The 13,515-nt window shown below is 36.2% G+C and overlaps 1 protein-coding gene across 6 annotated transcripts in view; it reads right to left on the bottom strand.

The window, feature by feature from the left end:
• Window positions 1-360: 360 nt before the first annotated feature.
• The window catches only part of ERBB2IP (erbb2 interacting protein), a 122,799-nt gene continuing 109,644 nt past the window's right edge, over window positions 361-13,515 (bottom strand). For 3 of the 6 annotated variants that reach the window (XM_014964928.1, XM_014964926.1, XM_014964925.1), the window contains 6 exons: window positions 12,051-12,194; window positions 11,159-11,290; window positions 9,251-9,460; window positions 8,010-8,102; window positions 6,213-6,287; window positions 2,924-3,620 (listed from right to left, as the gene is read on the bottom strand). In XM_014964928.1, the coding sequence (XP_014820414.1) occupies window positions 3,513-3,620; window positions 6,213-6,287; window positions 8,010-8,102; window positions 9,251-9,460; window positions 11,159-11,290; window positions 12,051-12,194 (762 nt within the window). In that variant the 3' untranslated portion in view covers window positions 2,924-3,512. Of the gene's footprint in view, window positions 3,621-6,212; window positions 6,288-8,009; window positions 8,103-9,250; window positions 9,461-11,158; window positions 11,291-12,050; window positions 12,195-13,515 lie in introns of all 6 variants that reach the window. The other 3 variants (XM_014964924.1, XM_014964930.1, XM_014964929.1) reach the window with 3 other exon arrangements.

Genomic DNA, 13,515 nt, shown 5'->3' on the forward strand with positions numbered 1-13,515 from the left:
CATCTCACCACAGCACTCTCCAGACACTCTCTGTTTTAACCCTGCTCTGCCAGCGCGACCGCTCAGTTTGCATCAGATAAAGACCCCTCATCTCCTTAGGAGAGAAGCCACTCTCTCCCCCAGGTGATTTCATGGCAAGACTGGGTTATTCAGAATAAAGAAAGACTTTTCTGAATAACCCAGTCTTGCCATGAAACCACCTAGAGCAAAACCCCGGGGCACTGAGATGCATAAAGCCAGAAACACAAATGAGACTTTACTAATGTGTACCGATAAGCGTAGTAAGGTCTACAGAAACGACAGAATAAAATGGTGTTATGGATAATTCCCTAGAACTTAAATAAGCCAATTACACACAGCTTTAAAGAGCATTAGTTTATTATCTATTCTCCATGTGTTACCTCAGAAACAGTCTAATTATATACAAAAATTTGGAATGTTGAATAAATGCTGATCAATAAAAACATTTTGCAGTTGTTGACAAGGGAATATTTCTGAACAAAACCAAAATAATCATAAAGGTTTGATTCTGTGTGTTGTTTATTGCTATGTTTGTGTTCATAGAATGCTTTCAAGTATATACACATTTTTTAAACTCCAGTCCAAAAAAGAAACTAAAAAATATTTACATAATAAATATGTGGGAGACTTCATCTTTTCATTACATCAGTTGAACTGATTCTTTAATGAACTATTAAGAATAGAAAGCATTAACAGTTTGCATCGACTCACTGCCATGCCGAGTAACTTAGGCTGCTGATGGATTGGATTCTATTCAAAATGCAGTTTAAGATGCATTCAAAATGAAAAGTGCTGACATTGTCTCTGCTCCTGCTGAGTCCTGGCTGGACTAGTTCAGGAGACATCTTTCTCCCACTCGCCGCAAAATCATCTAGTTTGACATGTGTTCACCTTTACACAGAGACACTGGAGGAACACACACATATTAAGCCACTGAAAACTTCAATATTTACTGAGTAAAATCAGTGTAATCCATGTTTTATTAAATGGTTAATTTGCTACCTTACTGAAGATGAGCTTTGGCCGAGTATTTCCACAAGAAGTACTAAACTTCTTGCTATAAATTTCTACTTCCTATAGTTCTACCTTAGCCAAACAGTTTTTGGTAGAATTTTTCTGTGATACATAAATCTGAAAATCAAGTGACACAACAACATTTAAAACTTCTGTTACTATTAAAGCAAAATGCAATCCAGTATAATTCCTCAGTGATATATTTAAATGCGCTGCAAAATGTATACAAAGTCAGTCCAAGATCAATAAAGAATCAGTTCTGCTTTTTGGACTTTTCCCTTCCCGAAGATACAGGTTATGTAGAAGACCAAGGTAATTTAGGACTTGTCTGTATGCATTCCCTTTAAAAGGCAGTGTGTGATAAAAATAACATGATTAAAAGTAATGAAAATGTGATGTGAACATTTTGCATTTTCAATAAAAAAATAGAAACTAAATAACAACAAAACACATCTTAGAAGGGGAACACTGAAGCCTGCCATTATATATTTATGTTTCTCATTCTTTTCTTTGAAGATTAACAGCACACAGAAAATAAGTGAATTTTATCAAAATACAGCACATTTCTGCTAATATATCAAAAAAATTATTTTCTATGTAAATATTACTGAAAATCAACTAAAAAGAATTGAAATATACAAAGAGTTGTTAAAGGGTTTCAATTAAAATTATTAGAACTATACACAGTACAATAAGCAATACTTAACATCTTTGAAAGAAGTGCAATAACATTGGAGTTCACTTATTTAAAAAGTACTGCCTGTTTATTACCGCTAGCTATATATAATTCCTCTTAGAGCTCGTTGTCCCAAAACTAAAGGAGGCTGGTGTTCTTGCTAGCTTTATCAAAAGCATTTACTTTTGTACACATGGGTTGAAAAAAAAGCAACTTATACCTGTCTCAAGCTACCAACTTATATATAATTAAAAAAAAATAATGAACTGCAATAATTGAATATTGCTCCAATGACAGGCTAATCATTAGCCTGTGATTAAAAACAGTTACTGGTCTTCTATGGCACTTTTCCCTGGTCCATAACAACCGTGTATTAATTATTACTGCAGCTTATGCAGTCTCTATTCAATTACAAAGGAGAAAGAGAAAAATAAAGTTATGTTTCTGGTAAATAAAATTAATAGAAGCATAATTGAATATTTTATACAGTAATAAGGAACAAAGGCAGCCTGTGGTAAATCACTATTACATTAATATAGTTAGAAACCCTTTAATGACTCTGAAGTGTCTAGTTCACATTTAATGTCACCTGTAAGAACAGCCCTTTAAGAAACATCATTACAAACTGGTGGGTTGTAAGTACACCCTCCCTTTGCTCTCCATCTCACCACAGCAATTCTCCATCACTGTTCAAGGTTTCACAAACTTGCTTTGGTTACCTAGCTCCATGCGTATGGTTTCCTTTTTGATTAACAAGGCAATGCAAAGGCCAAACAGAATCGAGATTATCTTTCATCACCCTTCCTGCATCATTTACTTTGTGTGTGTGTAAGTACGTATTACAGGCAACAACCTTAAAAAACTGGCCATTTCAGTTTCATTTTTAAAATCTCTAAGGTTAAAATGGAGTACTTTTTATAAAGATAGAAGTATCACCATTTGCACAAAATTGGGGATTTCCACGGCAGAGAAAAACCTCTGGGCGCCGTTTCCACAGTACAACTGAAAAAATTATGTATGCAAGAAAACCCAACTAAACATGAATCACATGTGGCAAATGAATATTCAATGATTACATTAAGAACAAATCCTGTAGAATATCACAGATTTGTAGTTACAGTCTTCCTAAAAAAAAACACCGTAAGCTTTTATTGCATTTTCTATTGGTAGACGTACACTCCAGAGCTAAACACTTTTTCTTCTTTCCTAATTCCAGATTTAGATAGCAGACAGTTGTTTCACCTGACCTTTATTCTGTCCAACCAGCACCGCCTTCCATCTACCCATTCATCTATACAATGTGCACATAGCAAAACCAACATTTCATATCCCCAGTCCGTATCTACAGAAGTGGTTTCAGCATAACACATTGATATCTGGTGAATAAAAGTAAAGGCAATAAACAGCTACAGGACAGACAGCCCTGCCATCTGTCCATTGGCTACAACTGAGGCTTTGTAAAGCCTTGCACAAAGTTTAGTAATGTGTATGTATTATCCAAAAATAAACCTACCATCTGTACAAAAAAACAACACAGGTTTGTTCTTGGAGGAGTGATCCTTAGATTGCTATAATGCTTAAAAACAAGTTTAATCACCATATGCATTTCCAAAATGATTTCCTGTATGTTTTATACAGTGGTTTTTTTCCCCTTTACCCACAAGTTCAGTATTTCCTGTACAAATTTTGATCATAATTCTTTTCAAGTTCCTTTCATGTATAAAAATAGGCAAAATATTCAGTTTCCCATAAGTCCTTCAATGAATCTTGCTGGCTTTTTCCCCAAATCCACAGTAAGTATTTATGAAGGAACTTCTCGAACAATGATGAGTTCCACTGCATTCTGAAAAGTCTTTAGCAAAGACACCGCTTGTCCATGATCAATGTTGATGAAACTGTAGCCATTAGCCTAAAAAGAAATATTTAAATTGAAAATGAGTCTCATATGCCATGTTAGTGAAACATGTCTCATATTTCATGTTAGTTTATTTAAGCTTTAAGGGTTAAAATAACTAAATTCTGGTTGAATGCAGACAATAAACCACTGCATACTTGCTGAGTACACCATTGATGTGAGTTCAACATGTACCTGTATGCTACAAGAAACTAAACTGATCTGGTAGCCCTGGAAGAATTCTACCCCAAAGGTATTGCAAATAAACAAAAGAGAAAACTGAACTTTAAACCATTAACATCAGACATCTAATTCATCAGCCTTAATGTGGCCATGCAAAAAAAAGCAAATGCAATACAAATGATGCATCCCAGTTTAAATATCAGAATATTAGAAATGGCATTTGTGGTAAGTCGAAGCATTTCACAAAAAACATTTGTGGCATTGAAAGACATTTTAGGGTGTGAGACCTCCTGAGGTCACCCCCTCAGCCTGAATTTTCCTATGACTCTAAACAACATTGTCATTCCTGGGATAGGTTTGGCTTGGCAAATACAGGCAGGCCCAAGTGGCCTACAAAGGACAGGGAAAACATGGCTAGGTTCAACTTCTCAGGGTGTACTACTTAACATTAACGTCCAGTCTGGGTGATAAAACCTTGCAGAATGACAGATTTGTCCATTCTAAGCTGTTATTGCTTCCAGCTTTCTCCCAGAGCTACCACCCTTATGTGGCGACAGAGAGAGCTGGTGGTGAGGTCTGCACCTCAGCCGTGCCACTTTGGAGCTATGGTTCCTTACCCCATCACCAAACACTTGCTGTTGCTACCAGCTGAATCCTTCAGTGGATTTTAAATCTGCCCAGGGTTGCAGGGGAAGATTAATGTAGAGACTGTTCAGAGAGCAAAAGTGGCCATAACCCTTCCAAACCATCACAGAATGTCCTAGTCCTAACCTAATATGCAACAGTATCTTAAGACCGACATGGAATTATCTAGTCACTGATCATGCAGAATATTTTTATTAGGCATATGTATTAGACAAGCATTACAATATGGAAGTCTAATACATGTTTTACAGAGAACATTGCAAAATCAAGCATAGTAAGATCATTTTGGGAGAGATGATACTCAGTCAATAACAGCAGAAGTTGTCTAAATGGCAACAAGACAGAGTGGGACTGTCATTACATCATCACTGGAATTAGGTATAAAGAATGTGCTGTTACACAAAAAAATATTCTTAGTTATGAGAAATGAAACAGTCTCTAATTATCTAGGCATGCAAACGCAACTCTTCCTTCAGCTCTTTCTCAAACTATGAATTCCTCATTAAACAGAAAGCAAAAATCCAAGCAGTGCCAACGTGAAAAAAGGAAACTTCATTAGAAATGCCACACAGACAAATGAAATTCCATAAAGACAGCAATAGGCTATCAAAACAAAGGTCACCTGTCACACACATTCCACTCTATAAATAACAAATAGGCTATCAGTATTTTCAAAGGTTTAATAAGCTTCTTGTTCCTGTATGTTGGAGGGTTACCCCTACCCCTTAAAGTCATCTACATCAGTAACAGAACTAGGACCCTTCTCACCCCAGTGAAAAAGAACAAGTCCAGAATTATTACTATGCTCAAAAGCAAGCCACCAAGTTGGAACAACTTCACCTTAGTTTAGTTTGCTTTTTGGTTTAATCTTTCATTCGAAGGATTAGGCTGTGTTTTCAGTTCTGGTTCTATGAACATTCTCAAACCAGTAATGTGATGAAAAGTTAGTAATTTTTAACTCTGCAACTTTAAGGGTGGCTACAGCACTGTTCAAATGTCCTGTTGGCCCATTTCTCTAAGAAAGTAAGGCTTCTATAATCCCATTGTCTACTTCCCCACCCCCTCCCCAAATAGCTTATGAGCTCGTTACACAACCTCGAACAAATCTGAGACAGAAAAGGTCCGAAAGGTACTGACTTCCTACAGAGAAGAACTACACAGCTGCAGCCCAGGAGCCATGGCTCCTGGTGCAAGCTAAAGGGCTTGCTCGTAGCAGCCAGGAGGTGCACAGGGTAACCAGCCAGGCATCAGCTGGCCAAGAGGCAGCTTTTGGCAGCCCTCCTGCATGCCCAGTCCATCAGCTGGGGAAGTGGGGGCAGCAGAGATGGGCAGAGCTGCGGGACAGAGGGGTCTGTAACAGCGAGGTGCAGCTGGGGAGAGGGGCTGCGAGGGGCCGCTGCTGGTCTTCAGACACCACCATATCCAGAATACCACCTGTGAGCGACCACAAGTTAAATAACTGAATGATAGCAGAGCCTAATGAAATGCTCACGTTCCATCTTGAATGACAATGTTAGGCCTGGTGTTTTGTCTTTAGAAGTGTGAAAAAACCCGTTCAGAGTTTGAAAAGATGGTTCAACTGATTAACACTGCAGCCTGTAGCCCCTAGCTTAATGTTAGGTGGAAGAAAATTAAAAACATTATCCCAGAATATAAGAATGCTTCTGGAAAAGATACTGGTAATCTATGTAAAAATTAAACTCTCTGCTCTTAGAAAAAATGCAAACTGAAAACTAACTGGTATATGACAGATGCTCGTTAATTAGATGACCACAGTACCTGAATTATTTTATCCCCAGGCTGCAACAACTTAGATGCTGGTCCTTCTGGTTGCACTCTCGTTACAAATATGCCCTTTAAAAAGACAGGTGGAAAACATTTTTGACCACTTATTTCATGAATAGTAGGATAGCATGAAACATATAATTCAAAACATTTTTTCAATTTTCTAACCTAAGCAGAAGAGAATGCAATATTATTCTACAGGTCTACTGGCTTTTGTGGCTGCCTTCCTCTTCTGATGGTAAATCCGGGAGAATTATCTTTAAAGGAGTACTGAAGGGCAAATTCTGATCTGCCTTTGTTTAATTTGGCAGATGTATATGTCAAGATGAATTACCAACCGGCAGAAATAAGGCTGTAGGCTAAATCACATTCTCTTTTAACAGGCTTCCTAATTGTAAACTTCACTATCTCAAATTTGTTGACTGATATCTGGAACTGTGCAAGAATCACTCAGCTAGAATAATCCTCTGTGTTGTCACGTGACCACTGTGGTCACATACATAGGTCATTTTCCATATTATTTGTCCCAAATTTTCTCTCATCCAGTGATGGAGTTTAGTGGTCTGGGGAATATATATACTCATCCCTCCCTCCCCTTTTTGCTCAACACTAGAAACCATTTATCAGAATGACTTTAAGATGCATTTGTATAAAATACTCACATCATCCTCAGGTCTGAATGGATTCCCTCTACCACCAACTCCTCCTGATATACTAAATCCAAGTTCTGGATCCTTGTCAATTCTCACTCGAATCTAAGTAGTTACAACAAAAGTTAGATGAACTGGATGAAAATTTGCTACTGTCATGAAATTGTTACTAAGGAATTCATGTGAACAAAAGCTTTAAAAAGATTTCTAAAAAGCATTTTCACAGCTTAGGAGAGTATTATTTTTCAAAATATTACCTCAGAACAAGATTCCAATACAATAGCATCATGTAATCATTGTACATAGGTTTTACTCCAGAGTCACTATTATTATTATCATGGTTCATGTAGGCTTTAAATACAGAGATATTTTGATATTATGTTAATGAATTTAATGCCCCCAGCAAATACACATGGTCCTATGAAACTAACTGTTCCTCACGTTTCTTTGCTACCTCTAGCAGAATTTTAAAAAAATCAAACCTTGTTCCCCTTTTCACTCTAAGTTCTATGTAGCCAACACTGGCTCCACTTTTTCTTGCCAGAATAGCTGTCTAGAAAACTTACTGTACACAAGAAGTGGACATTCTCATTCTAGCACAGAATGAAAATGTGAAAATGTAGTTCTCAGTACTTTCTAAAAAAAAAAAAAAAACAAGAGAATGCAATATTATTCTACAGGTCTACTGGCTTTTGTGGCTGCCTTCCTCTTCTGATGGTAAATCCGGGAGAATTATCTTTAAAGGAGTACTGAAGGGCAAATTCTGATCTGCCTTTGTTTAATTTGGCAGATGTATATGTCAAGATGAATTACCAACCGGCAGAAATAAGGCTGTAGGCTAAATCACATTCTCTTTTAACAGGCTTCCTAATTGTAAACTTCACTATCTCAAATTTGTTGACTGATATCTGGAACTGTGCAAGAATCACTCAGCTAGAATAATCCTCTGTGTTGTCACGTGACCACTGTGGTCACATACATAGGTCATTTTCCATATTATTTGTCCCAAATTTTCTCTCATCCAGTGATGGAGTTTAGTGGTCTGGGGAATATATATACTCATCCCTCCCTCCCCTTTTTGCTCAACACTAGAAACCATTTATCAGAATGACTTTAAGATGCATTTGTATAAAATACTCACATCATCCTCAGGTCTGAATGGATTCCCTCTACCACCAACTCCTCCTGATATACTAAATCCAAGTTCTGGATCCTTGTCAATTCTCACTCGAATCTAAGTAGTTACAACAAAAGTTAGATGAACTGGATGAAAATTTGCTACTGTCATGAAATTGTTACTAAGGAATTCATGTGAACAAAAGCTTTAAAAAGATTTCTAAAAAGCATTTTCACAGCTTAGGAGAGTATTATTTTTCAAAATATTACCTCAGAACAAGATTCCAATACAATAGCATCATGTAATCATTGTACATAGGTTTTACTCCAGAGTCACTATTATTATTATCATGGTTCATGTAGGCTTTAAATACAGAGATATTTTGATATTATGTTAATGAATTTAATGCCCCCAGCAAATACACATGGTCCTATGAAACTAACTGTTCCTCACGTTTCTTTGCTACCTCTAGCAGAATTTTAAAAAAATCAAACCTTGTTCCCCTTTTCACTCTAAGTTCTATGTAGCCAACACTGGCTCCACTTTTTCTTGCCAGAATAGCTGTCTAGAAAACTTACTGTACACAAGAAGTGGACATTCTCATTCTAGCACAGAATGAAAATGTGAAAATGTAGTTCTCAGTACTTTCTAAAAAAAAAAAAAAAACAAAAACACAACCCCAAAATACAGAGGAAACATCCTGTGTCCAAGAGCAGAAAGCAGCTTGCCGCAATGCAAGAGTGATTAAATTGTATAACAATTTCTTATCCACATCTCTCTATCATAAATAAATCTCATAATTATCAGGCATGAATGAGATGCTCATTCTTTTTTCATCCTGGCTTTTGGTATGGACACAGAACCTGAAAAATGTAGAAATGGTTCTTTTTGAACCATTCTGGATAGCAATGAATAGATGCAAACTACTCTAGTTGTACTGCTGCTTTGTATTTTTTCAGTTACTAGATAAATGAGTAAATGAAGTTGAGAAATAAACTTCTAGCTCAGTAAAAAGATGCAAGTTTAACTTTCTGGTACATTCCACCATATTACTCCCTTAAATTGTTCATATAAAAAAGTAAAAAAAGCTCAAAACTAGAAGGAATGTTTGATTTCTGTATCAGAATTGCACTGAGATAACACTGTCTCTGCTGGAGATAAATTCCTATACAATTTCTGTTGCCATCTACAGAGAAATGGTAATAAATGGAAACAATCTAACAATTCGCTGCCACTGACAGTCGTATCATAAAGTTATATTTTACCTCTTGCTTTGCCAACTCATGGCTTTGTCTGGAAGAACACTGGGACTGGGTATAGGGAGGTTGGTGGGCAACTTTCAACATCAGATAATCAATTAATTGCTCTCTAGAGGGATGTCTTGCTACTGATGGTTGAGGAGGGAGATGATGGACTTGGCTGTAGTTTGCCTGAGGTCTTTGAGGCTGGCACATTTGTCCATTTGTCAAAGGTAACTGAATAAAACATGAATACTCAATGTCATACAATTTATAAGCAGCAATCCTTAATTCCTCCTCTATTATTCCAATATTTCTCATACTTGACTGCTTTTAATTTTAGGAGCATTACTAAGACTACTCTTCTGGATTGTGTAGAATTATACTTCCTTTTTTTTTTAATAGTCATCAGCTCTGACCTGCTGAGAACAAATCTGAAAAATAAAAATTTGAGTGCTAATTTACTAGACCAGACTAGACAGTCTTTGCTTTTAGCACTTGTTTCACTGAGTTTTCTCAACCATTATTTTCTAGCAGTGCAATTGACAGTACTGACACTTGGTTGATACCACGATAGTTTCCACTTTTATTGCATAAAATTCAGAGATTTTGTAACAATTCCCAGTAGATGATACACAAAAAATCTAGCAGACAGCAATTTCATGCTCTCCAAATATCTTTTGGTGGCCACTCCACAAGGAAACCTTCTGAGCAAATTAACATAAAAGCTCAAGATTTTCAAAATCAAAACTGTAATCGTATTTCCAACAGACATTCTTTTGTTAACACACCTGTCACTGATTTGATAGGTATAACAATGACAAACAGCAGTAAGGTATGCATCTGTCAAGACACAGTGCATTAAAACCATGTCACTAGGGATGATGCTGGAGATGACATTTTTTTACTGAAGCCTAAGAGTTACTGTTCAGGCCTGCAACCCTGTGTTGAGACTGGCAGCCTCTTGCCTCCTTGCTGATCTGCCTCTCTAAGTCACTCATCCCTCTGTATGATTCCCACATTCCAAAAATGCTACAGGCTGGAGTTACAGACTTTTTTCTGCCTGCCGCCATTATCCCATTAGTTATAGGATACAAGGATATTCAAACACACTCATTATAAATAACTGAAGCGTGCAAATTTCAACCTTTAATTATGCTATGTGAATGGACACATATCAGAATCTATTCTGTGGAGTTTTTTATGTCAAAGTGATTCTGAGAAACAATAATGTGTGTATAAATACATTTTTAAGCTTATTTACAAATCAGATTTATCAGATGTATATTACAAATAATTTTTATTATCTTCTACTGCCTTTTCTGAAAACCTAAAGCATGACAGGAAAACCTTTTTTTTCTATTGCACTGCCAGAGGTTTTCATAGGCAACATGTATCAACAGATACGCAAATTCTCAATATCCAATGTCTGTAGAAATGCAACTGAAATTAGTGAAGTTATAAAGAGAAAATCAATTGCTGCATCATACTAATTCACAATCATCTATTTAGTTTCATTGGAGTAAGTCCTGCCTGTATAAATGGTTCTTAGAGATTAATACAAAATATCTCCTACAAGTTTATGTTTATCATCACACAGATTTCAAATTTGTTCTTTAAAAGGTTGTTTTCCTGGAATCATCTGCCATGTTCCAATTTACACTTGTAATTATGTCTTTTGCTGCAAATTTCTTCTTTCAAAGCCGCTGAAGGAAAATTAAAACTATCTCCCTTCATATAGTTAGCTATTTTGTCTTCCAAAAAGAGGAAGTTATTTTATTTATGCCACTTTCAATACCTGGGCATTACATTTTAAAGAGGTCTCAGTTCCAACTGCTATCCCAATATTATGTTTCTACTACTAATAAAAAAAAAAAAATAACCTTACAAATAATAATAAATATATTCTATCTGTGGTGCCATGTAGATAATTACCTGCACAGCTATTTTCTTCATGCTGTCTGGAGGAACATCTTTGAGACTAAGCGTGGCAGATGAGTAATTCTGCTGTCCTGAAATGAATACCTCATCCTGGCATTGATCTCCTGGAGTAGAAGCCTGGGGATGCTTTAAACAGAATGGAACAGTAAGGACAACTATCTTCATATAATTCAAACTAAAAAAATTATCATAAGAAACCCAGAATAAAACATTTTAAGATAAAGAACAATAAAACCCTTAACTAGTACGTTGTTTATGTAGAAAATCTTACTAGCCAAGACACCACACCCATGAAATAGAAAAACTAGCATCTGCAGAGGTGTCTTTGATCACCAATAAATTGATAAGAAAAGTCAACAAATGTTAAGGACCGCCTATTCAAGGATTCATATGGTTAAAGGAAGTCTTCTGTTGACTTTATCCTGCTCACTCTGGAAATCATAATATCATTCAGGATGCTCAGAGTTTAAGAATCATTTCCTCACAAACTAAAATATTAATTTTTGTACTGTACAGTACTGTACAGTATCTTAACAGTACAGTTTACATAATCAGAATGTGTTTGTGGAAAGAAAAAGCATAATAAGATTTTGTTCAAACCTTTAACAACCTTGCACATATGTACAATGAAACCAAACAATTTTACTTATGTTCAACCATCTATAAAAGACAATAAGAAAACTCAACTTCATGATACTAAATTTAAAAGCCTTGCAATACATTTAAGGCATACGAAGGCAAAGTATTTGACTTAATGCCTATAAAAAACTCCACTATTGAAAGCATTGTCCATATGTAAAAGGATAAGTCCATCAATTTAAGGACTCCTCTCACAGTTTATTCTTTCCCCCTCTATATATTGCAATAGCCTCCTGTAGGTACTCACTCGAACAATGTGCACACCAGAACCTCTTCCGTCTGCAACACTCAAGGCAACACTACCCTGGCTGCCATGCAGATCCCTAGAGCTGCCATAGTGAAAGCTGCTAACTGCAGCATAATTGGAATTAAAGGACCTAGACAGCATGCTCTGAATAAAGAGGGGACAGATTTAACACAGAGATTAGTGCAGCATGCATAAACCACAAGACATGTTATACATAGACTAATACAAACATATTTCATTGTCATGCAAGATAAAAACCATGCAAGAACTGTACCACTGTGATGTATAAAACACAACTCAGTGACCCTTATTTACCTTTATTTACTGTAAATCAGCATGCAATCATCAGTTAACATGCAGAATTACATGTAAATAAAGTCATTCAAATGTTCATGTGTCTGGAAAAACAACAGAGGTGCACAGCTTATGAAAATTTCTAGGTTTTCATTAGATTTGCAGCATATCAAATATATTGTAGGAAGAGAAGCTGGCAGTCAAGATAAACACCTGTGGAAAACCATCTAATTACCAGTTATTATTTTGTCTCATTCCCTTTCCCACTCCCAACGCCCATACTGGTACAGTACAAATAAAAATTTACACAAAGACAAAGATTGGACTGTTTGAGTGGGTTTTCTTACTATTGCAATACTGTCAACTTCTGCAATGCACTCCAATAATAGAAATGTGAACAAGCGTCATTTAAAGAAAAAGAGGCTCAAAAGAAACCTTGGAGTCCACCCCTGTGCCACTATTGGCAATTACACAGTAACACGAGCCCAAGACAGAAGTGATAGTGGTTTGCTTTTGAGCTTCATCACCTTGCAGATCTCTGCAATATTGTCAAGGGTAAGAGAAAGCAAGCAGTAGACATTAATGGACTTTTGTAGTTGTAAGAACAAAACAAAATAAAAAGACTGCACAAAAGAAATGGGAAATCCTCTGTGTGCCACCCGACAAATTAAACAAACCTATCTTGAAAAAGTGAGAACCACGGAAAAGTATGAACATTGTAAAAGATACACCACAGAGCATCAAAACCTACCAAAACCAAAGTTCTTGGGTTTTTTAATAAAGTTTCTAATTTTTGAAAGAAAATAAAAAAGAGAGGAGAGTGAAGAGGAGAGAAAAAAGTTCAAAATATGTATCGTTTGACTAGATACTGCAAAAACTCTAACATGAATAAATACATTTTGGTGTTTTCTGTTGACTATATACACTAATTTGATTTTGAAAATAGTCACAGGCTGACATTTACTCTTTCACACTAGCTTTATCTCGAGAAAACTAAAACTATTTTAATAATCAGTCATATGCCTCTGCATATTCATACTCCCCAGACGGCTTGGTAGCATAGTCATTGGAAACTCCCTTGTAAAAACAGTATTTACTGACAATACTTGGCTTTTCTTGGCCAAGGCTCTTGGATGACCTCTCACTCAATGGCATAGCAAGCTTTATTCAT

The sequence above is a fragment of the Calidris pugnax genome, unplaced genomic scaffold (assembly GCF_001431845.1).
Source record: "Calidris pugnax isolate Ruff unplaced genomic scaffold, ASM143184v1 scaffold273, whole genome shotgun sequence".
In the NCBI taxonomy this organism is placed as follows: domain Eukaryota; kingdom Metazoa; phylum Chordata; class Aves; order Charadriiformes; family Scolopacidae; genus Calidris; species Calidris pugnax.